The following is a 23,236-nucleotide window of genomic DNA, read 5'->3' as shown; positions in this document are numbered from 1 at the left end:
GACAATTTTAACATGCTATATAAAAATATCTGTGGGGTATTTTGAGCTAAAACTTCACATACACACTCTGGGGACATCAAAGATGTATTTTACATCTTGTGAAAAGAGCATTATACCACCCCTTTAGGTTCAGGATGAAAGCAACTACAGTAGATCTTTTCTTCCATATTGTGATGTGAATCAGAGTGTAACCGGTTATTGAAAAAAAGAAATATATGGCAGGGACTTGATTATTTGGGCTGTTGATTGTTTAGTTGCACTCAAAAGTGGAGGTATATGAACGTGAGCTTAGGCGAGGTCTGCTGTTGTGTGTGTTATTTATGGAATATGCCACATTGTATAAAATACATCTTTATTTGATTGCATTTGTTGCATACAGCAATCACAGTTTCAAAGACAAAAATACCCCTTTGAATATTTCCTCTTATTAATTCACGATGATGCTTTTCTTGATGTGTTGAGTGTAGTGGCCTGTTCAGGAATTCTCTGGAACGATGTTCTTCAGGGAAGGCGTTAGAAAGGTCATTAAGACGTCTGCTACACAACTAGGCAGGTATGAGAGGGGAATCCAGAGAAACTTGGCGTCCCAGCCTGCAGCGTAGCGTGTTCGGGGGTAACGTGCTGAAAGAGCGTGCTGCATGCATGACGTCACTTTGGAAAGGTCACTACTGGCCAGAATCCTCATGGAAAAAGCCTGCAACTTTTTATCTGGAGGACAAGATTGAGAGAATGACATGAGAATCTTCCCCAAAACGTTTCCATCTATCCAAGATGGCTGATTAACTCATTAAATCATGAATTGGGTTAATATAATTAAACATTGGATGTTTTACCCAATGTGTGTGAACTGTATTACAGGGTTCTCAAGTCTCACGCATTGGCCGTGAGACACACGCAATTCAACCAGTTCACACGCTCACACGCCACACCGTGTATTTCTCACGCTGAAAAGGCAATGCCAACCAAGTTGTCCTACAAGCTTTATATATAACGTTGTATATGAGGCGCGGGCACACAAAGTGAAGTTTCCTGCCGCCAGCACGTATCTCGGCCAGATTGCGTTCGTTACTAGGCAACATAGATGCGCGAACACACGGAAGTTGACGGAACATTCTCGGCCACCGTACGTTCGTTACTAGGTAACCAACAACATCGCGCGAACACACGTCGTGATGGAGAAGGTAAGTTGGACGAAAGCTCGTCTAACATTTTTAAGGCTGGAACATTTCATATATAGCCCATAGTATACATTATTATTGATGCAGTCAAAAACTCTACAACTACTTTGCAACCAGGCCAGAAGCTTTGGCTCAGTTTGGCTAGCTTACATTATCTGAAACTAAGGGAAATGTTAGTGGGTATGGGAAGGAATGAAGATGTATTTCTTCATTTTATTTTAAATAAATTTAAATGTATTTATTTTATTTTAAATTATATTATATATTATACTGTATTAATAGTATTTCTGGTTACATTAAGACATACATATTAAAGCAAGAGTGCTCTGGGTAATATTTTATATCCTGTCAAAACATAACGTTACTTTAATCATTGATTGCCATGCATTTGTATTTTTCAAACACTAGCAACACAAAACACATTTCATAAGCTGGAGTGTGTACTCTTGTGTGTACACACACACACACACACACACACACACACACACACACACACACAAACACACTAACATACCTTAATAATATGTCATTTGTTCTCAATGTCCCACCACACAATAAATCATTATACCATTTCGACTAGACACATTCAAAATGCAAAAATATTTGTTTTTCCAAACTGTTTGGAGCAATTTGTTATATTTTTGTAATTTTTGTAACTTAGTTGTAATTTTGAAATATAACATTAAAGAGTATATTTGATGTGATTAATTGCTCTGTCATTTATCAGATTTACCAATTGTTATTTTTAATTTGTGCTGGTTAATTATGAACAAGGGGTAAAATTGGGGGGCGGGGACAGGTGGGGGCGGGGCTCCATTAGGGCTCCTCCCCCAACCGCATGTGATCTCACTCCAAGATTTTGATAAAACTTGAGAACCCTGTATTAGTAGAGTATAGAGGTGTTAACTTACCAACATGCTAATGCTAAATGACATTTAATAAGTTGTGAGTCACGTGTTTTGTTGGATGAGCTATGAGCACAGTTTGTGTGAATGTTTGCATTAACTATTCCTTTAACTATGCATCATGATATTATATACATGTCCAAAATACAATATTGAATGACATCTGCATTGAAATCCCATCTGAAGCACTCACAGTCCTGCAGGTACGAGTCTCCGTAGGCTCTCCTGACCTCTGCTGGCAGGTTAGTCCACCGTTTCTTCAGATCATCTTCAATGAGGCTCAAATCTGTCACTTGTGTTTTAAAGAAGCCTGGTTCGATGATACTTACCTTCACTCCAAAGTGCATCATGTCCCTCCTGAAAACAGCAAGAGAGAGGGAGGAAAAAAGATTTTAGATGCAAATCTCAATGAAGTTAAAATAAGGGTATGGGTTAAACGTTTCAATGAAAAGTCAAAGAATTTCAAAGTTAACTTCAGAAAGACTTTCTTATGGTGATTGATACGAGTCTCACAAGAACAAATCACCACAGTTGTTGTGGCCAGTTAGAATTTCATTTTATTGGCTTGTTAGCAATATAATTTTTTTTATATATATATTTGTAATACATATTTATTTATTTATTTATATTGAAATATAAATAAACACATAAATATACTTATTTATATTTGAAAATAAATAAATAAATTTAAGACATGACCTGCAACATCTGTACTTTTGTGGCCACTTAGAAATACATTTTGTGGATTAAAAAAGAAAAAATCAGAGTAATTTATTGTCTTGTTAGCAATATAATATATATTTTTTGTAATATATTTTATTTATTTTCAAATTTGGAACTTTTTTTTTTTAATATTTTAACTATAATTATTATTTTAACATTTTTAATAAATGCATGAAATGTATTTATATTTGAATAAATAAATAAATAAATGTAAACTATGACATTTGTACGAAATCTGTACTTTTGAAGATCTAACAGTTGCTTGTTATATATTTATAACACATACAAACTGTATATACATGCATATTTATTTATATTAAAATATTTTGAAATACATACAATATACTTATTTATTTGTATTTGAAAATAAATAAATGTATTTAGGCCATGACCTGCAACATCAGTATACCTTTTCGTGGCCAGTTAGACTTAAAAAAAAAGAAAAGAAATCAGATGTACTTCACGTCTTGGTAGTGTGGTAGATTTTTCCCTAAACCTAACTATCTGGGGCATCTCCAAATCGACACCAATACCTTAAACTGGGGTGTCTACTAATCGACACCCAATACCTTTATGCTCTAGCTCTTGCGTCTTCAGTCGACAACTGGCCGAGTTTCTTACTCTAACTTGCTTCCCTAAACTAGCTTACTTCCTAAACTAGCTTCCTAAACTAGCTTCCTGCGCAGGAATTATCAACAAACAGACTTAAGCAAATGTCCTTTAAATGCTTTAATCACGGCCAGGAGATCTTCCCGAGCAGTTCTCAGGGAATCTCTCCCAAGAAGCAAGGCCGGAGGATCTCAGACAAATTCCATTGAGAATCCCACCAGAAAACACGGATACAACAGTTTTTATAGAATCGAGAAAACAAATAAGACTAACATGTCACCTTCAATATGATTGGTTCAATTGGTTCAAAAGCCCTAACCTTTTCCTCTGTCACTGGCACAAGCAAACTCTGATTTTGTGATTACTTATTACAAGGTTTGGTCTAGTTTCACTTCCCCTAATTGTTATTTACACACACACACACACATACACACAAACACACACACACACACACACACACACACACACACACACACACACACACACACACACACACACACACACACACACACACACAATCAAAGTCACAAGTTTTCCCCAAAGAGTTTGGAAACATTTAAAAGCATATGAATGTCGTTCCTGCAAGAGAAACAAATGTTAGTTGATTAAATAAAGTTGATTAATTAAAATCCATCACAGTAGCAATATGATATTTTTTATATTTTTGTAGCTTAATACATTTCTTAGTGTTTCACTTTTTTAACTTTTAAAAAATGTAACTAATTTGAACTATTATTTTAACATTTGACCTGCAAAATCTGTACTTATGAAGCTCTAACAGTTGTAATAGGCAAATTAGAAATGGATTTTGTTGGCTGTTTTTAATAAAAGCCAGGGAATTTTATTGGCTTGTTAGCAAGAATTTTTTATTTACTACATTTATTATATTGAAATATAAAGAGTTTTATGAGTACATATTTATAAATAAATACATTTAACGATGACTTGTGAAATCTGTACTTTTGAATCTCTTAATTGTAAGGACTAAAAAGTATGATAAAGAACAAGTGCAACACATGAATACAAGGTCTTGTTTGCATGTCTCAAAGATTAGAAGCCTAGACACACCTCAAGCTATCAGAGAACGCCTCCACACCGAATTTAGAGAGACAATATCCTCCCCCGATGAGTGAGAGTCTGCCCAGAATGCTGGCCACGTTCACCACCCGACCCCGGGCCTTCTTCAGCAGAGGAAGAAACTTCAGCGTCACCTCAATGACGCCGATGAGGTTCACGTCCAGAACCTTCTTAAAGTCCTCCAGCTGCATCCAATCTGTGGGGCCGATGGGGACCGAGATGCCAGCGTTGTTGACTAAACCCCACAGACCTGACACAAGAAAGAAGCGTTTTTTTCTTTTTCTTTTTAGTGTTGCGTAGATGTATAGATTTTATTTTTCAATCTAATCTCAATCTGACACAGGCCTACTTTGCACTCTTGTGCAAGGCAGGGATATATGTCTCTTTAACGTGTAAAAGTTCAATAAGATTAAGCAATAAAAAGTAGTGTACATGCAAACCGCACAATTTAGGGTCAAAGGTCAGTAAAGTGTGCAAATGGCAGGTGCATTACGTGAATGTATGGCATTCTGTATAGGCTAATAAATGATGCAGTTTTGGTATGAGAATGGCATTTCGCTGCAGATGCTCCTCCAGGTCAACTAAAAGCTCTTGTCCAAGAGATTTACGAGTTGGTCTGAGGGCTGTGTGGTCGTCAGAGAGCCTGTATCTCGGCTTTATCTCTAGCTGTGCTTGCCTCGAGCTGGCACACTATCTATCCCCCGTCTCACCTCTCTCCCCGGTCTCCGTGCGCACGCGCTCCACCGCGCGATTGATGCTCGCGCTGTCGGTAACATCGAGCAGAAGCGTGATCAGTCTGGGGGAGGCCATCGCGCGCAGCCTGGAGGCGCCAGGTTCGGTGAGACACGCGGCGATTACACGAAACCCGCGCTGGTCGAGCTGCCGCGCCACGAGGTTTCCGAAGCCGCTATCGCAGCCCGTCACCAGGACGTGTTTCTCGTGGATGCCGGTGATGCGACCGGAGTCTCTGAAGAACCACCAGACCGCGGCGAAGAGCGCGACAGCGGCCAGTGAAAGCCAGCAGAAGAGCACCTGCGGGGGAGATGATGGAGCAACCTGTGCTGAATACACACTCACCTGTCCAACTGTTTATGAGTGCTTACTATGATCATTAAAAAAAAAAAAAATGTTTGTAGGCCTACTGATTTTCATCATTTTTACCAATTAGATATGATTACACTTAGTAGTGTACAAAAATACTGCAATGAGAAATACTGAAAAAAGAAAAAAGTATCTACTAGAGACATGTCCATGACTTAAAGGGATAGTTCACCCAAAATTAAAAAAAATTGTCATAATTTAGGCTACTCACCCTCATGTTGTTCAAAACCTGTATGAGTTTCTTTCTTCTGTTGAACATGAAGATATGTTAAAGAATAATGTTGGTAACCAGATGTTTTTTACCATGGAAGTCAATGGGTGTTGTTAACTGTTTGATTACCAACATTCTTTAACACATCTTCTTTTGTGTTCAACAGAAGAAAGAAAATATTTCAGGTTTGGAACAACTTTAAATGTTAGTGTGAGTGATTACAAAATTTTCATTTTCGGGTGAGCTATCTCTTTAAATGACACTGAATTTGACACACGCTATATATATAGCCTACTATATAGAAACTAAACAGCTATAATCTAAACTGTTTAAAATGCTAAATAAAAACATGTAATTATATAGACAAATCATTCAAAAAGCCAATAGGTGGCGTCCCAACTATGTTTTTTTTTCTGCCAATCATTTGTTGCAAAAATTATTTATAGCCTTGAACACTGAAATATAAATTAACAAATCATGCACACATTAATCCCTGCTATATGAAATAAAGACACAAGTTGCTTGATTATGCTCAGAATAGACTGACGTACCATGACTAGTGCAGTCGTCAATATTTCTTCAGCGTGAAAACTAGTAGATCTTTTGTTTCGGCACTCCCGTCCTGATCCCACTGAGCTGAAGAGCTCAAGGACAGCGAGCTGACTGCAGGGTCAAAGGTCTCTCTCTTGAACATGAACACCTAACTCTAGAAACGTCAACAAAGTTGTGCAACAAACTCTGGCCTCGTTTAGCTTCTAAACCTTCAAACTTTGATTTTTGTGGCCATGCTGTATAGGCTACCTGTGGTCAGTGCTGGGGTAATGCATTATGTAATCTGAGTTACTAAATCAAATTACTTTAGTTTCCAAGTAAAATAATGCAAGTTACCTCGTTTTCTCATTTATAGACTGACAGCTCTCCTGTCCCCACATGGGAGAGAAATCAGGAGTAAAGGTGCAGAGGCGTTTGTGTGTGAACATGATGCTTATTGTAGATCTAGATTAAATGTGAACATGTATACCTCAAAATGAATAAAAACAGTGAAAATGCAAACTCGCAATACAAACCTGCAAGAATGAAATGTTAAATTACACAAATATACTTTATGTATTTAATCTCACTTTATTAACCAATGTCTTTGCTGCTGACTTTCGATAGCCTTCAGTTCTGTGCTTACATAATCATGTCATTGGTTTCATATTTACTCAAGAAAGTTTTATTTTGGAGATAATGAGAGGATATTTGACTTTTGAAATGCAGTAACATTTTAAGAAGAATTATTTTGTTGTGATCTACCAAATCCTTAAAGGGACACTTCACCCATTTGCATTAAGCTTTGCATTGTTAGAAACCCAGTCATACTATTGAATGGTCGTGCAACACTCTCTCATTTTCCCCTGAGATGGGAGAAATCTGTTATTTACCTCTTACACTTCCTCCTACAATGACGCAAAAATCGTCATTTTGCGTCATTGTAGGAGGAAGTGTTAGAGGGGGGGATTTCTGTTAAGACTACAGACACTAGTTTCTCATCTTTCCCAGGGTGGGGCGCGCTCACGCTACAGACCTATTACAGATCAGTGGGTGGGACTTTACTCTCTGAAACTGAAAGCAATATCCTCCATCTTGTTTGAAGCTAAGCTAACAGGCGCTGTGGAGACAGATGTAAAGTTATGACAATAGCGGAGGAGAGTGCTCAATATGATATAGAAGAAGAGGATTTCGGAAGTCTGATGCTTGAATCAGGTGTTTGTGGCTACCTTTACAAGCCGCATTATAGCGAAGAGCAGCCGAGGCAGAAGACCTGCCTGCCGCGGACGAGGAGCCCGGACTGGCTCGGGTTAGGGCGGACCGGTGGCGCCGGTGATCTCACAATGCAGCTACGAACCGCTACGAACACAGAGATAGAGTCCGTCTGCGGCAAAGAATTTCAACGATGACAATTTCTCCTGGACGAAATCTCTGAATCAGACGAGGACACGGACGTTTGTGTTGAGAACTATCCTAGTTTCGCACCGCATATGTTCTGACTGAACATCCAGGTACCATGCAATAATTCACCTTTTCGAAAGAAATACAAACGAGGAGTAATGCACTATATGAGTTCGCCAACTAACTAGACATTTTGTGTGAAATTGAAATGAATTTCAAGCTCTGGTAGTAGCTAGCCTTGTAGACGGAAGAGTGATTTCTCTTATAGGCAGATATGCGCTTTCTGGATTAGTGGGAGTGGCTTGCGGAGCTGTGCAATGTGGTGCATTGTGGGAGTTGTTGTCTTTCATACAAATGCGTTCTGAAGTTATTTTTTGTCTTTTCTCGTTCACGAAGGCACCAAATTCAAAAATTATTTTACATTTCGACTACATATATGACCCACTTTAAATAAAAAACAATGTTCAAATGGGTGAAATGACCCTTTAATGAAAAATCAAAACCAGAAGACAAATGTTAGAGATTTTAAAATTGTATTGAAATTAAATATTTAATAATTAAATATTGTAAAAATGTACATTAAGTATTAATTATTATATACACACATATATATATATATATATATATTTTTTTTTTTTTTTTTTTTTTTTGTCTGATATTATATGTCTCAGTATGCTGCATGAGCGTAGCACTGCTGTTTCTGCTCACAGAACTGAAACTTTAGGTTTAACAGAAGTTTTCAAGACGAAAGCATCCGAGATGAAGGTCGGCATGTAGGAGAGAGGCAGCCAGAAGAACTTGGCATCCCAGCCTGGAGAATATCTGGTCCTAGGATGGACAGCGGCCACAGCATGCTCCATACAGCTCACCACCTTCATCAGATCTGGATCCAGAATCTTCTCAAACTTCTCCTTAATCACCACTTTTGCTACAAACACAATTACTAGTTATAACTTTCTGACCTTTATTGCTATTTGAAACTGGTTATTGGATTTGAACTCACTTTTGTCTATGAAATCACTGCCGTATTCATCCTTCACCTCCTCAGGCAACCTCTTCCATAATCTGTGCATATGACTCTCAAAGATAGTGGAGTCAGTAACGCTTGTTTTGAAGAATCCAGGTTCAATGCATAAAACCTTCACTCCAAACGGTGCCATGTTCCTCCTGCAGAACAAAGAAAAACACATGAAGACCAGGTTTAAGCTAGTCCGAGACTAAAATGCATGTTTAAGCTGTTTTAACTGAACTTGCACTTTCATGGCACTTGACAAATCCTAAAATATGTCATTGTTTTGTCTCAAGATGCACACCAGTTTTTGTTTCTATGGCGTGTTTATGAAAGCTACTTAAATGCTCTAATTGAACTAATTATCATGATAATTAATTGCAGAATGTTTTGTTATGTTTGGACCTTGCATTCATAACATATATGTGACCTTGGACCACAAAACCAGTCTTATGTGTAATTTTATTAAAATTGAGATTTATACATTATCTGAAAGCTGAATACATAATCTTTCCATTGATGTATGGTTTGTTAGGATAGGACAATATTTGGCCGAGATACAACTATTTGAAAATCTGGAATCTGAGGGTACAGAAAAATCGAAATATTGAGAAAATTGCCTTTAAAGTTGTCCATTTCTATTGGCGATAGTGCTGCATCCATTCACAAAAATAAATGTTTTATATATTTAAGGTGGGAGATTTACAAAATATCTTCATGGAACATGATCTTTACTTAATATCCTAATGATTTTTGGCATAAAAGAAAAATCTATAATTTTGACCCATACAATGTTTTGTTGGCTATTGCCACACATATACCCGTGCGACATAAGACTGGTTTTGTGATCCAGGGTCACATATGTTGATTAATCAAAGTGTGCCACAGGCCACACCCACATATGTGACCCTGGATCGCAAAACCAGTCATTAGTCGCACGGGTATATTTGTGGCAATAGCCAACAATACATTGTATGGGTCAAAATGATAGATTTTTCTTTTATGCCAAAAATCATTAGGATATTAAGTAAGGATCATATTCCATGAAGATATTTTGTAAATTTCCTACCGTAAATATATAAAACATTTATTTTTGTGAGTGAATGCAGCACAATCGCGAAAATAAATGGACAACTTTAAAGGAGATTTCTCAATGTTTCGATTTTTTTGCATCCTCAGATTTCAGATTTTCAAATAGTTGTATCTCCAATCCAAACAAACCATACATCAATGGAAAGCTTATTTATTCAGCTTCCATGTGATTGTGTGACTGGTTTTGTGGTCCAGGGTCACATATTACATTGGTTTGTATCTGAGAAATGCTTTGAATCTGAATTCTTCTGATCAGTTTATGTCTCCAGAAGAATCATTCAGTGGTTACGGGACATACTAACCTTAGACTGTCATTAAAAGCTTCGACTCCATACTTAGAAATGCAGTACGCCCCTCCCAGGGTACTAATCCGTCCAAACACACTGGCCACATTGACCACTCTACCCTTGGCTTTCTTAATGAGCGGTAACACACTCAGAGTTATGGCAACAACCCCGATCAGATTGACATTGATCATTTGTTTGAAGTCCTCAATATCCAGCCAGTCATTGGGAGCAGTTGGGAAAGAGACACCAGCGTTGTTGACCACGGCCCACAGACCTGCGAACACACACACACACACACACACACACACACACCAAATTACAAAATACAACCGTTTTCTTTCATTACAAGAGATTGCGTAATATGTGAAGAAACTACTTGAACAACAGCTTCATTGAAGAACACTATGAAAAAACACAGCGTAAATAGGATAATATTAGAAATATCATTACAAGTTATGCAACTAATTAAATTAAAAAGCATTTATTTTGACTACTTTATCCTGATATTTAAAATTATTTTCCATCAACTGAAAAATTAGGGATATTTAAGTTTTAGTTTTCAGAACTAATAGAAGGCAAAGTGTCAGAACAGCACCATCTGTTTCGGTGACTTACCCTTCTGTCCCACCAGGGTTTTAATGGTGTCAGTGGCTTTTTTAATGCTGTCATTATCAGTGACATCCAAACGCAGCGCTGCGAGTTTGTCGGAGCAGGCCTTCTTCAGCTCAACCTCTCCCTTCTCTGTGAGGCAGCCAGCGATGACACGGAAACCCTTTGTGTCCAGGTGTCTGGCCAAGAGATTCCCAAACCCTGTGTCACAGCCTGTGATATACACAAACTTCTCAGATTTGTTGGGAACTCTTCCCAGTTCTCTGAACCACCGATAGACATAGAGCAAGACTATGAGACCAAAAATGTACAGGAACATGTCTGCAAAAGAAAATTAAATTTTCATCAGAAAAGAGGAATCACATTCATGCAACTCCACCAAAATCAATAACATAGACGAGAGAGCACGCATTTGGTCAAAGCTCCTCTAATAAAGTAGGCTACATGACCTACTGTAGTGAACCATTAACTGGCTTATTGTAGGACATTGCAAAACAGTATGAAGAACTTGTAGAAGTAAATGCAAAAGAAAAGATTTATGGCAGTATATTATAAATAAAGGAATAATAATTCTACGTTTCTCTGTTTATTTAACTTTCCATATTGAGGAATTGTGCAGATTCGTGAACGAATCGTTCTTTTGATTCGGATTTAGTCAAAGAATCAGTTGAACCGGTTCATACAAGCCGCTTTTGAAAGATTTGTTCACCATGAAGTCAATTCATTGAAGCGTTTATTTCAAGCAATCCAATTTGACGAGAATTTAATTCGATGTAAGTTCAATAATTAAAAAAGAAAAAAGAAAGAAAAGTAGGCATACTGCAATGTAGCCTAACTAATATGCCTAATACAACATTAAAAGTTTTATCAATGCACATACGAAATAGAGTTGGTTTTAATACGTCATTTAATTAGGCTATAACTTAACTGTAAGATGTACATTAGTGTTGTTTATTAAATACAATTGATTTAGATTCGAAATGACTTGTTTCTATGAGCGTTGTAATCGTGGCTGCAACTGAACAGTTGAACTGTAGGACACATGAAATTACAAATGTAATAAAAATATCTACTTAGATGTTCTTTTATTTATCACATTAGGTTGACGGGTTTATTGAAACTGTTTTGAACATGACACATCAGATATCGGGACCACGTGGCGCATAAGAACCGGTCGGTTAGTTTTGAACCTGTTCTGTCGAAATGAACTGTTTAAAAGAACCGATTCCCACAAACGAGTTAGACTTCACTTCACTAACAGACGTGCAAATGAACGATAGCCAACTGTATTGTCGTTGCATAGGCTACTTGGAAAGAACAAAAGAAAGAAACCAAGCTAACGTTGTTGCAACATCAATGTCATTATAAGAAAACGCGTGATTAATAGGCTAGGCTACTCGAAAAATGCCCTGACAGAGATCTTTTGCAAACATCACTAACAACTGGAATTTTCTCACTTGCAAAACAGTCTACAAACCGCCCGTATATAGCCTACTACTCACCGTCTTTTAGAAGTCAGCTTTATCAGATAGGCTACTGTTTCTAGTAGGCTATTGTCAGTTGTCTGTCTCAGTAGTGTGGGAATTCTTTTTAGTGTAGGGTGTTTGTTCTTCCTTGCCGCTTTGTATCTGACACTGCTTTGTATCTGGCACTAAAGTAATAGATTATGTAACACATAGTTTTGTTCCTGCTGTCATGAAACACACGTGGTTTTTTTTTTTTTTTTTTTTTAACTCTTGCACTGAACTCTCTTGAGCGCGTTGCGTTCTGCTCAAGTTCAACAGTTGAACCAATCAACTCCTGCAGGGGGCGCTGAATGATCAGAAAGCAGAGTTTCCTCTTCAGGCGCACTGGAATCCCACACACTCCCTGGAAAGTTCGGCCGCTTGTAGAAAATGTCAATAGCATTGAAAAGATCTGGTAAAACTAGAGATTAATGTCTCTCATTTCTCTCTAACATTTTTATAACAGTTGCAAAGCAGCTTGAAACGATGATGATGTTGTTGGTAGGCAGTGGCGTACCGCACATCTCTGAGGCCCCCCCGCAAAGAAGGCGACGGGGCCCCTCCCACCAGCAGTGATGCTATGCCTATCAGTGATGCGCGGGTCAATGTATAAACAACCCGCACCCGACCGACGTTTTAAACTAACCCGCCCGCAACTCGGACCGCTAAAAAAAGAAAAAGAAAATATTGTACCCGACCCGCTTCCTGACCCGCATTTTTTAAAAGTAGTAAATGCTCTTCGTTGCGTCGTTGGGAAAAAAAAGAATATAGCCCAGGCTATTCTAATTTTGTCAAGAATTATAAAAAATCGTCAATAAGCTCATAATTTGTAAATAGTCTAAATGTTTAGTTTTAACAACAATTTTAAAAAGCTGGCTATGTCTATTTTGATGTTTCTGTGCAAGTTTTGCAGACAGTGAGGTTCGGGTTTGTTCCGAGCTCGTGAGCGGAGAGCTGAACCTATTCCGCTCCGCTCACTCGTTCCGCAGGGTCGCTCGCTCAACCCAGAATGGCCTGCTGGTTCGAAAATTTGTGGAATAAGGGCTACCTCCGACTAATTGTTATTTTTTCTAGTCGACTAGTAGTTGTTCATTTAAGCCATTCGTGGACAAATCGCCCCTTTATATTAATTTAATTAGCATACTTAAATAGGCTATAGCCTATGGATAATAAGCGTTATGACCGCACGCATAAAGCTTGCCACAAAGAACCGGTTAAAGTAATGATTATGAATGTGTCTAAATTAGCAAGGAGACATTTAATTGTTTAGTAATAAACTGGTGTTTTCTGTGTCGCTGCAAAGATGAAGTTGACAATTCGGACTCGCCATGAACGCCAGAGAGAAATGCACATTTCATTTTGATTACATAATCAGAGAGTAGCCTATTTATTTTGGTTTGAATATTTTCGTTTAAAAGTAGACAATTGATTGATAAAACATTGATCAAAATTAAGATACAATTTATACAAAACGAAAATCTTTTAAAAAGAGAACAGCGCCGTTGCTAGGAGGGCGCCAGCGCCTCTGCCTCTCAGCAGCTCTGCCTCGCGAGTGGATGATGAAGACGCCTATATGATAGCCTATACATTAGTGGTAGTATACCTTTAGTTAAGTTATACCTTAAGAGTCTTCGTAGCGCGCTAATAGACAATATTTTCGGAAAATGCAGCCCAGGTATGATGCGTAATGGAGATTCCAAAGCGCTCTTCTTTGGTCAGAACCATGGAGAGCGATCGCGGATAGGTCCATCCTATGCACCGAAACTTTTAACAATGCAACAAAATATTTAAAGAGCATCAAGCTATTAAAATCTATATTATGTATACGCACGCACAGATAATAACAGCTATATTAGTCAATATTTTTTTTTTATTAAGTTAAGCAGTGATTGGATAACGTTTTTTATTTTTTTATTTAACGTTTTTAATTTAAGGCCCACCCACAATTGGTCTGGCTCTGGCTTATCCAAAACTGAAATCCTGGCGCCGTGCCTGGTTGGTCGTGCCAGTTTTGTGGCTATCAAATGTGTAAATAGCATCGCAAGAAGTACACATGACAAAACCAGCACTTTGGTCATCATCTTTCATTATTTCCGCAAATGTCTCCCACACTCCCACAGCTTCCACTCCCCAGTCTTCACCCTTTCTCTTGCCGCCTCCATCTCTACCTGCAGACTGAGCTCGTGCGTCATCGTACTTCTTGCCAGTTATTCAGCCAATAAAGTGTAGACCTATGTATTTCATTGAAAATAGTGTCTAGTAATATATAAATTACAAAGATTTAATTGGCATCTTTATTTCAAACGACCTGGCCGACCGCGACCCGAATATCATTAAACATATTTTTGGATGACTCGTAACCGCGGGTGACCGCAGGCACCCGCTCATTTTGGATCAACCCGCGCATCACTGTAGGCTATAGTGTTAATGACAAGTCAAATGTAAGAGAAAATTGATTTTCCCTGATTGCTGTTTTAGAAAATTATTTAGCATTATTAAGAGTTTTTCACGTACTTTTTCAATCATTGCACTACCTTCACGCTTTGCGTGCCGTTTCTCCAGCATGACACGGCATTCTAAATTCATCTCAAATTCATTTGCCGCGTTTTTCAAAGCAAAAACACGTTCTATCCTATGTGGTGTGTGAACGCCTTTTAGAAGGGCCTGGGCGGGGCCCTCCAAAGAGGCGGGGCCCCCACGCACCGCGGGGGCTGCGGGGGTGTCCGCGGGGGGGGGGGGGGGGGGGGGGTATTACACACAATAAGTGTATTGTGATTGTCAAAACATTTTAGTAACTAAACTGAATTTTATTAGGTTTAGTGACAACATGTTACAATGTTTACATGGTTCAATTTCTGGTAAGCTGCGCTTTTTTATTATTTAAATTCAATTATTGTGATTTGATTTAATATTGACTCATTTGGATAAATATTAGGTAGGCTACACAAGATAGGCATTCATTTTTCTCAAGAAAAAAACAACTCACCTAATGCTGTAAACATACAGAGAGCCCTATCAGCTGGCAGTATTATTTAAGGTAAAAAATAACACAAATTAAATATAATGCGTTTTTTTATTATACTTTTTTTATATTTTATATATTTATATAAAAATATAATAAATATGCAATATAGTACACATATTTAGCAAAATACTCTCTATAGCTTTTTTTCTAGCCAACTAACGTGCTATAGCCTATATTATTATGGTCATTAAATGGCTTTTCTGAGGTAAATGTTATGTGACATAATTGTTCTCCAGCTGTTTTATTGACCCCTTTGTTTGATTGATTGGTCGATATTATGTATGAGGAATATACATTTCGGTAAGTTATACTGTATCTTTCAACAGTGTTCATTTGTGTTTTAATGTTATTTACTAGATGATGATCGGATCGGATCACGTGCCGCTAGGGATCTGTCGCGTCACATTTACAAGCGCCAAAACGGTATTTATTGTCTGAATTTCGTAATGAAAGTGACAGAATCTGAGAGCTGCGATTTTTTTTTATATCACAAGTAACCTGCTCTGTCTAGTCTGTCGGTCTCCGTGTCCTCTTTGCTTCGCGATTTTTCTGTGCGTGAGAAAATGGATGTGTGTCGTGAGAGCATGTGAAAAGTGTCAATTGCGTGTGTCTCACGGTGAATGCGTGAGAGTTGGCAGCTATGAAATAAAGCAAGCCACTTGAGACATTTGCAAAAGGGCTTTTTTGACATTAAAGGAGAACTCTGGTCAATTTTAACATTGAGCTCATTTTTTTGTACATTTGGAGTGCTGTCAATACAGAGAACAACGACAAAAATCGGTGTTGCCTACACCGAGTTATTCTATTTTTAAAATTTGCACCCTGTTGACTTCAATGGGGCAAGTAACTGCTTTTAGCCTCTTAACATCCTTGCGCGTGAACTCAATCGACTACTTTGGACTTCAACCGAAAACAGGATGTAAACACAGGTATGTGCGCTGGCTTAAATAACATCATTTTTATACATATCTTTCACATCTACTGCAGTCAGATTCACTCGTGTTCACTCTGAAGGGATCACTCACATGACCTGTGCACTTGTAATGACACATCAAGGATGTTAAAGGAGAACTCGGCAACTCTAGCGAACTCTAGTCACTTCTTCGCTGATTTTCCCTTTTGTTGTCGCATGTTTTCCCCACGAGCTCCCCCTACAGCTGTGGGGGGGCGTATATTTCACAACACAGTCGTAAAAAAACTCACTTGCGACGACCTCCTCCCCCTCTCTACCGCTGCTTATGTGCGTTTGTTTTGATCGGAGCAAGCCAACTGTATCGTGTGGAGCTTTGTCTACCGAGGTGGGTAATCTGGTAATACATCATACATGCGTGTGTGTTTATGTCGAATTGCCATAAAGCAATTTGTGTTTCGCGCTCGTTCTCGTTCTAGTTCTCGCTTCTCACGAGACTTCCAATTTCTATCTTGCCGGGACGGTAGTGAACAAGTTGCAAGGTTGGTTTTCCGCCTGGGAACGCTGGGGGGAGTGGGGAAAGTCACCAATATCACCAGAACAGGTTGTTTAACCATCCAAATGATTTCTAGACAGTTTTATTAAGTTAAAAAAGCTACCAAGTTCTCCTTTAAGAGGCTAAAAGCAGGTTTAAAACTTGCCCCATTGAAGGCAACAGGGTGCAAATTTTAAAAATAGAATAACTCGGTGTAGGCAACACCGATTTTTGTCGTTGTTCTCTGTATTGACAGCACTCCAAATGTACAAAAAAATGAGCTCAATGTTAAAATTGACCAGAGTTCTCCTTTAAGATCCGCCAAATGCGGGTTGATTTCAGCAGTCACTCCTACTAGCCAATTTGGCGGGTTGAATTTTATATTTTCAGTTGTAGTCTTTTAAAAATGTGCCTGAAATTATAAACTAAGTGCAATGTAGTATTGTCAAAAAATACAGATTTTTCGATACATATTGATTGAAACACTTCCAAAAGGCTACTCATATTCCTCAGAATAGATAAACGATCGCTTTCTCGCATTCTCATGATCAGAGAGTTACACACAAACCCGCCTCTCCTCACTCACTCATTTCATTTGTTGTTGATTAATGTTGTTGGTGTTACAAGGCTTACATTTGGTGTGGGATTTTGTATATTGCACATCATTTTACTCATTTTGTACAGATTTTTTTGCTCACAACCAATGCACACACATAAGTCACCTCTCTATACAACTGTCTTCTTTTTCGCTGCTTATTGTACTTAAACAGTCAAATACACACAAAATAATGTCAAATTATGGTCTTGGCGAGGATTCATGTAAACACAGTTATTGTGGGAGGAGACTGGCCAACAATCAGTTTCAGGTGCAGGACTGGTGGCTAGTAGTTATATCAGAATAAATGGTTGTTGCAGCAACATGTGGTGTGGTTTCTGCAGTTCTGGTTTGTTGTGCTCGACGTGCAGCCTCTGTGGTTTGTTTGCGTTGAATGACTGCGCCTTGATGGCGCAATTCCATCTTTGTGATCTTTTCTTCTTTTAGGTTGATTATTTAAGAGGTTTTTATTACTGGCAAGCGGGGCAGACAAACATTTATTGCTGCGGTACCTTCAATGGGCCGACGGCCGTGTTGGAATGCTGAATATCATAGGCTACCTTTTATCTATCATGTTTGGGGATTGAGAGCTGAGATTGGGTAACTGTGCTGCAGTTGTACTTTAGCTAAATGTTTTGTTTGGTGGTTTTATATTGTGGGCTGTATTGATAACGTGCATGTTTTCTTTATTGTTAAAGGGGCAGATCAGCCACTGTTTCTTGTATATTTTAGTTTTATATTGTGGTTTATTGTTATTTGATATTGATTAGTGTGGTTATCTTAAAATTGTTTGCCATTTGCTTTTGTTTCTGTGGTAGGCTACTGCTCTCCTCTTTTTGTGTTACGGGTCAGTGATTTTGTACAGGGCCGGGCCTGCATCGACACTAAACCTCCTTCGGTGTAGGTGATTTGGGTGGTGTGGCACTGCTGGGTGGTGTGTACTGAAGGTTGGCACTGAAATGGTGACTCAAAGGTTACTACTTATTTGCTGTGTATGCTGTGGGTTTTCTTCTGTTTCTGTCTTTTACAGGTGGTAGGTCCATAAGAGCAGGCCTGACCCTCTTGCAGTCTTGAGGAGAGCTATTTCCTATTTCCGTGAATTTTATTTAATCTTTTTAACATTTGATGGTCTGAGTTGGATTTTTTTTTTTTTTTACAAACTACATTTGTTTAGAATCAAGTATTGTGACCTCTAGAGGGCTCCTCCTGCCTTAAATAATGAGGTGGTGTAGTTAGCTTATATTTCCTAGTGATACATATTGATACTGAAATATCTGAAACTCTTCCAATACTCATTTTCCACAGAATAGATAAACGATACCAGCTGTGCTTTTTTTTACATTCATCTCTCTGAGAGAGTTACACACAAACCCGCCTCTCCTCACTCACTCTTACAGGGCTTAAATTTCAGTGTGGGATTTTGTATATTGCGCATAATTTAGTGGGGGCTAATTCCCACAGATTTTGTGCCCCCAACCAATTCGCACACATAAAGCCGCCTCTCTGTGCTAAATTTAGTTATTTTTTCGCTGCTTATTGCACTTAAACAGTCAAATACACACAAAATAATGTCAAAATTATGGTATTGGCGAGTATTCTGTTATGTTTATGTTGTAGTTATGTTTTAAGTGAATTTAAGTTGAGAAAGAAAACATGTGTTACAGTGTAATGGATCCGTGCGTCAGGTCTTAAAGTGACAGCGGCCTAATATTCCTGCTGACAAATTATGAGATAATGTTAAAAAAAATCTATATTGCAGTTTTTCCCCATGGTATAGATGTCAAAATTGTGGCTAGTGGAAATGCTGAGTGGCTAGTAACTTTGGAAAACCACTAGCCACAGTGGCTGGTGAGCAAAAAAGTTCATGTCAAGCCCTGCTTATTATTATTATTATTATTATTATTATTGTTATTATTACTATTGTGTAATGTCTGTAAATGCAGCTGAATGAACATCACCTGTAGAGTGACAACACACTATCCTCTCACCACAACAAGAGGATTGTTCTTTTATTTACAACTGCAACAAACAAAAAAGAAAAAAAAAAGAATTAGACCCAGAGATTTAAATATCAGAAAATACAATCTAGGTCTAGGGGAAAGAAAAAAAAGTAACCTGTAACCAGTGGCGCAAAAAGTGGGTATGCGCATAGGGGCGCAGCACCAGGGGGGGCGCCAAAGCGATGGTAATTTTTATTTTTATTTTTTTTTAATCTATACGTAGCTGCTGTTCTGCGTTTCTAAATAATTTCTGCATTTCCTCAATCTTATATAACTTTTTAGAGGACTAACAGGCTAGAATAGGATATTCATAAGATTCCATCATAGAATTTTGACATAGAGAGGGGGGGATAATATCGCGAGCAGGCGGGGGCGCCGTGAGCGCTGAGCGAGCAGGTCGAAAAAGAGGATGGATAAAGCAAAAAAGCTGTCGGGACTATAAATAGAAATAGAAAAAGAAAGAGGATAAAGTCAATTGATGTGCCAGCAGCTAAACAAGTGGATGGTCAAAGGCAACAGGTAGAATTTAAAGTGTGACGTCCACGCATGTAGTAGGCTAGGAGATTCCCGGTGGGCCGACGTGCTTTTGGGCCGATACATCTAATACTAGGCTATTTTTTGTCTTTGTCTTAACGGCCCATAAAACTCGTACATCGGCGACCCATTCGTTTTGTTTTGTTTTGCTTAACTGGCGGCGCTGGGTTAGTGCCGTTGTAATACATTGGTAAAAAAAAAAAAGTCCGCGTTAGTTTTTTTGACATTTTTCAGATCAGCTGAAAGGTTGCATTGGTTCTTTTCTTGATTGACACTGGGCTGGCCCAATCACATCTTTAATGTTAAGTATAGAAATTAGTACGAAACTAATTATGAAAGTTTCCTTTATTTTTCAGTGCATTTGTTTTACAATATATGGCTATTACTATCATGGGATTAATATTATAACTATTATTATTATGTATTATTGTAATGTAGACAGACACTGTTACTTAAAAAGGTTTGATTTTTTTTTTTTTTTTTTTTTTTTTGCACACTGAATATGGGTTGGAGCTTTTAATTTTGAACTCTCAAAGTGTACCGGATTGATGAATTCAACATTAAAAAGCACAAAATTTTCTTACGGGGGGGCATGCCCCCGAACCCCCCTAGCCCTAGAGGGACAGAGGTCCACTCAGCAGTGGATTCATCACTGTGAAGCATAGTTACATTTTATTAATAAATGACAATTTTGTACTTATTTCATCTGTTAACTATCACTCGTTCCTCACTCATTACATGGCACAGTTATTTATTTCTTTGTTTGTTTGTTTGTTTGTTTGTTTGTTTGGGGGGGGGGGCGCCAAAATTGTTGCTGCATACCCGTCTGACACTGGGTAGTTGCGCCCCTGCCTGTAACAATAAGGTTTCTTTTGTTAATAGTTAACCACATACATAACATGAACTAATAATGAACAGTACGTTTATAGCATTTATTAATCTTAGTTAATGTTAATTTCAACATTTACCATATTTTTAAAATCAAATGTTGTATCTGTTAACATTAGTTAACACACTGTGAACTGACATGAATAAACAATGAACGAATGTATTTGTATGAGCGAACATCAACAAAGATTAGTAAATGCTTGTAAAAACAGATTGCTCATTGTGTCACAGATCAGCACTACATCTCCCATCATCCTCCTTGGCTCCCACCTGCACGTCATTCCCCATCACTCACACCTGCACCTCATCATCACCCTCATTACACTACTTATACACACACTTCACCCAGCTCATGGTCCGGTCTCGATTACACATAGTGGACTATTCTCCCTGTCTCCAGTGTCTTCAATTCCTCTGTGTCTCCCTCAAGATCATCATTTGGATTCTAACCTCCCTGCTCATTTCATCACTGTCAATAAACTCACTTCCATCTTCCTCTCCAGTGTCTGCATTACGTAACACATTATAGTACATGTTAGTTAATGCATTCATTAATGTTAATGAGACCTTATTGTAAAGTCTTAAAGAAAAAAAAATATTTGGAGCTGTTCCAGTCCAAACTGTTATTTTAGTAGGCTATTATTTATCATTTATTAATATTTTTAATTTGCTTTTTTGTGTGTGTGTGTGTATGTGTATTTGAATAATTATGTTGAATGCGTTTATCATTTTAAATAATTTTTAGAGTTCAAATTTAGTCTCTTTTCTTTCCAGTTACCAAGTCAACAACTAATTTGTTTAATTTAAGTTTCCATCTAATTTTTGTATTGTATTTTATTTTAACTTCATTTTAGTTAACAATGATATTCAATAGTTTTAGTTGATAACAACCCAGGTCCTGAGATCAGTTTCTAAAGAAGTAGTTTCCTGTGTTTAGGATCGTGTAAACAGCACATTCCCAAACACAGGAAACATCCTCAGACTTCTTTGAAACTGTGTTTGTACAGTGCGCAGGAATCACTTGTGCTATTGTTAATGCTGCAGTTGAAAAAGCTCCAGAGCTGCTGGACACTTCCTATTTGAGGCACATTCAAATGACTCTTTTGGCAGATGCTGTTATTCAGACAAAGTAAATTAAGCGGTTCATCCTGAAGAGACGACAGGAGAAGTGCTGCTTAAAAAGTAGTTTCAAGATTGCTCAGAAAAGTAGGACATTGGCAACATTCATACAAGGACTGACAACCCAAAAACATGCCGACAGCGGATCAAGTTCTGTGTATGAACAGGTAAATCTCTTGTCAATCTCTTTCTGGAAGTATAATAAACATCAATACTCTAAGAATTTAACCCTTTTCAGGCCAAGGACCCATTAAGACCACATAAAGAGATGGAGCTGATGCATAAAACTGGGTCTTGCATTTAAAACCTGGCTTATTCACACACTGTTAATCTTACTTCATACATTTTGATGTAGAGACAGGGTTGAGCGCCATTCAGGATTGAATTGAGAATGCATATCTTAATGACAAGGATTGATACCTGATGTTCAAATGACAATGAAGAGAGGGAGAGTTGCAAGATGCAACTTTATGGCAGAATATTGCAAACAACGGCACCAGCTTGTATCACTTTAGCTGTAAAACTGATTAATAAGTAATAAGTGATTTATCACAGGTCAAAAAATACCTTGTAGTTATTCACCGCCCGGTCACTGACCTCATTTTACACACTTTCCCACAAGATGATACCTGCTTTTAACAGCATTTAATTTATTTTTGCTAATTGATTTAATGATTTGAGTCCATAACATCAGATTCCTAAAGACACATAGACCAGTAGCTGTTTCCAAATATATGAAGCCTGTTTTATGGATGTTCAACCCATTTGTAACTCTTTAATTAGCTCGCAAATGCATGCCATTTTGCTTGATATGATTTTATGCTGTTTTTACTTGTTAGTTAGCATGTTGTGTGATTCATTGGCCACCAGATGTCAAATCAATTTTTATTTTATCATCCTTATGATATATTTTTCGATATTTAACTTTCAGAGGTTTTGTAAATGTACACTTTCGATAAGGATTGACGTACACCATACGTGTACATTTTATTAGCATCATAAATTTGCCCTAAAGGCTCTTAAAATGTTAATAGAAATAGTAGCCTAATACAGTATTCAATGTTGTGAGTTACAAGTTACAATGTCTTACAAGCCCAATTTATACTTCTGCGTCGAACTTACGCCGTAGCTACGTCGTAGGCTGTGTGTAGCGCGCGTACCCTTCGGCGTACCCTGACGTGCACCTCTCCAAAAATGTAACAACGCGTCAACTCTACGCGGACGCAAGCGCTGTGATTGGTCTGCTAGGACCGCTCCCTCGGGGTTTCACATGTTCCCTCTGTGCGCGTGAACGCGGACAACGACGCAGAAGTATAAATGAAAACCAACGCGTTGCCTACAGCGTAGAGGCTCCGGCGTAGGTCCGACGCAGAAGTATAAATCAGCCTCAGT

The 23,236-nt window shown here is 38.1% G+C and overlaps 2 protein-coding genes across 3 annotated transcripts; both read right to left on the bottom strand.

Annotated features, from left to right (window-relative positions):
• Window positions 1-301: 301 nt before the first annotated feature.
• Window positions 302-6,445, bottom strand: rdh1 (retinol dehydrogenase 1). 2 transcript variants are annotated; one of them, XM_081368042.1, is made up of 5 exons: window positions 6,356-6,445; window positions 5,203-5,524; window positions 4,484-4,742; window positions 2,277-2,440; window positions 302-708 (listed from the first exon to the last, which is right to left on the bottom strand). In XM_081368042.1, the coding sequence occupies exons 1-5, from the start codon at window positions 6,356-6,358 to the stop codon at window positions 476-478; spliced, it is 981 nt and encodes a 326-aa protein (XP_081224168.1). In that variant the 5' UTR covers window positions 6,359-6,445; the 3' UTR covers window positions 302-475. The 2 variants fall into 2 exon arrangements, with proteins under 2 accessions (XP_081224168.1, XP_081224167.1); XM_081368041.1 differs by lacking the exon at window positions 6,356-6,445 and adding an exon at window positions 5,805-5,826 and having other exon boundaries at window positions 337-708.
• A 1,924-nt stretch (window positions 6,446-8,369) lies between these two features.
• Window positions 8,370-12,391, bottom strand: dhrs9 (dehydrogenase/reductase (SDR family) member 9). The gene is made up of 5 exons (XM_081368043.1): window positions 12,236-12,391; window positions 10,740-11,054; window positions 10,140-10,398; window positions 8,740-8,903; window positions 8,370-8,664 (listed from the first exon to the last, which is right to left on the bottom strand). Exons 2-5 carry the CDS (start codon window positions 11,050-11,052, stop codon window positions 8,441-8,443), a joined length of 960 nt encoding a protein of 319 aa, XP_081224169.1. The 5' UTR covers window positions 11,053-11,054; window positions 12,236-12,391; the 3' UTR covers window positions 8,370-8,440.
• Between the last annotated feature and the right edge of the window lie 10,845 nt (window positions 12,392-23,236).

Source organism: Scardinius erythrophthalmus (genome assembly GCF_964197995.2).
Source record: "Scardinius erythrophthalmus genome assembly, chromosome: 6".
In the NCBI taxonomy this organism is placed as follows: domain Eukaryota; kingdom Metazoa; phylum Chordata; class Actinopteri; order Cypriniformes; family Leuciscidae; genus Scardinius; species Scardinius erythrophthalmus.
This window is presented reverse-complemented; position numbering and strand designations above follow the sequence as displayed.

Excerpts from the sequence above, each read along its gene's own strand:
- rdh1 (XM_081368041.1), bottom strand. Across the intron at positions 4,743-5,202 it reads CACGGAGACCGGGGAGAGAG|GTCTGTGGGGTTTAGTCAAC; the intron begins GTGAGACGGGGG and ends TTCTTGTGTCAG. Across the intron at positions 2,441-4,483 it reads GCGTTCTCTGATAGCTTGAG|GAGGGACATGATGCACTTTG; the intron begins GTGTGTCTAGGC and ends TGCTGTTTTCAG.
- dhrs9 (XM_081368043.1), bottom strand. The coding sequence starts at position 11,052 with ATGTTCCTGTACATTTTTGGTCTCATAGTCTTGCTCTATGTCTATCGG. Across the intron at positions 10,399-10,739 it reads AACCCTGGTGGGACAGAAGG|GTCTGTGGGCCGTGGTCAAC; the intron begins GTAAGTCACCGA and ends GTGTGTTCGCAG. Across the intron at positions 8,904-10,139 it reads GCTTTTAATGACAGTCTAAG|GAGGAACATGGCACCGTTTG; the intron begins GTTAGTATGTCC and ends TTTGTTCTGCAG.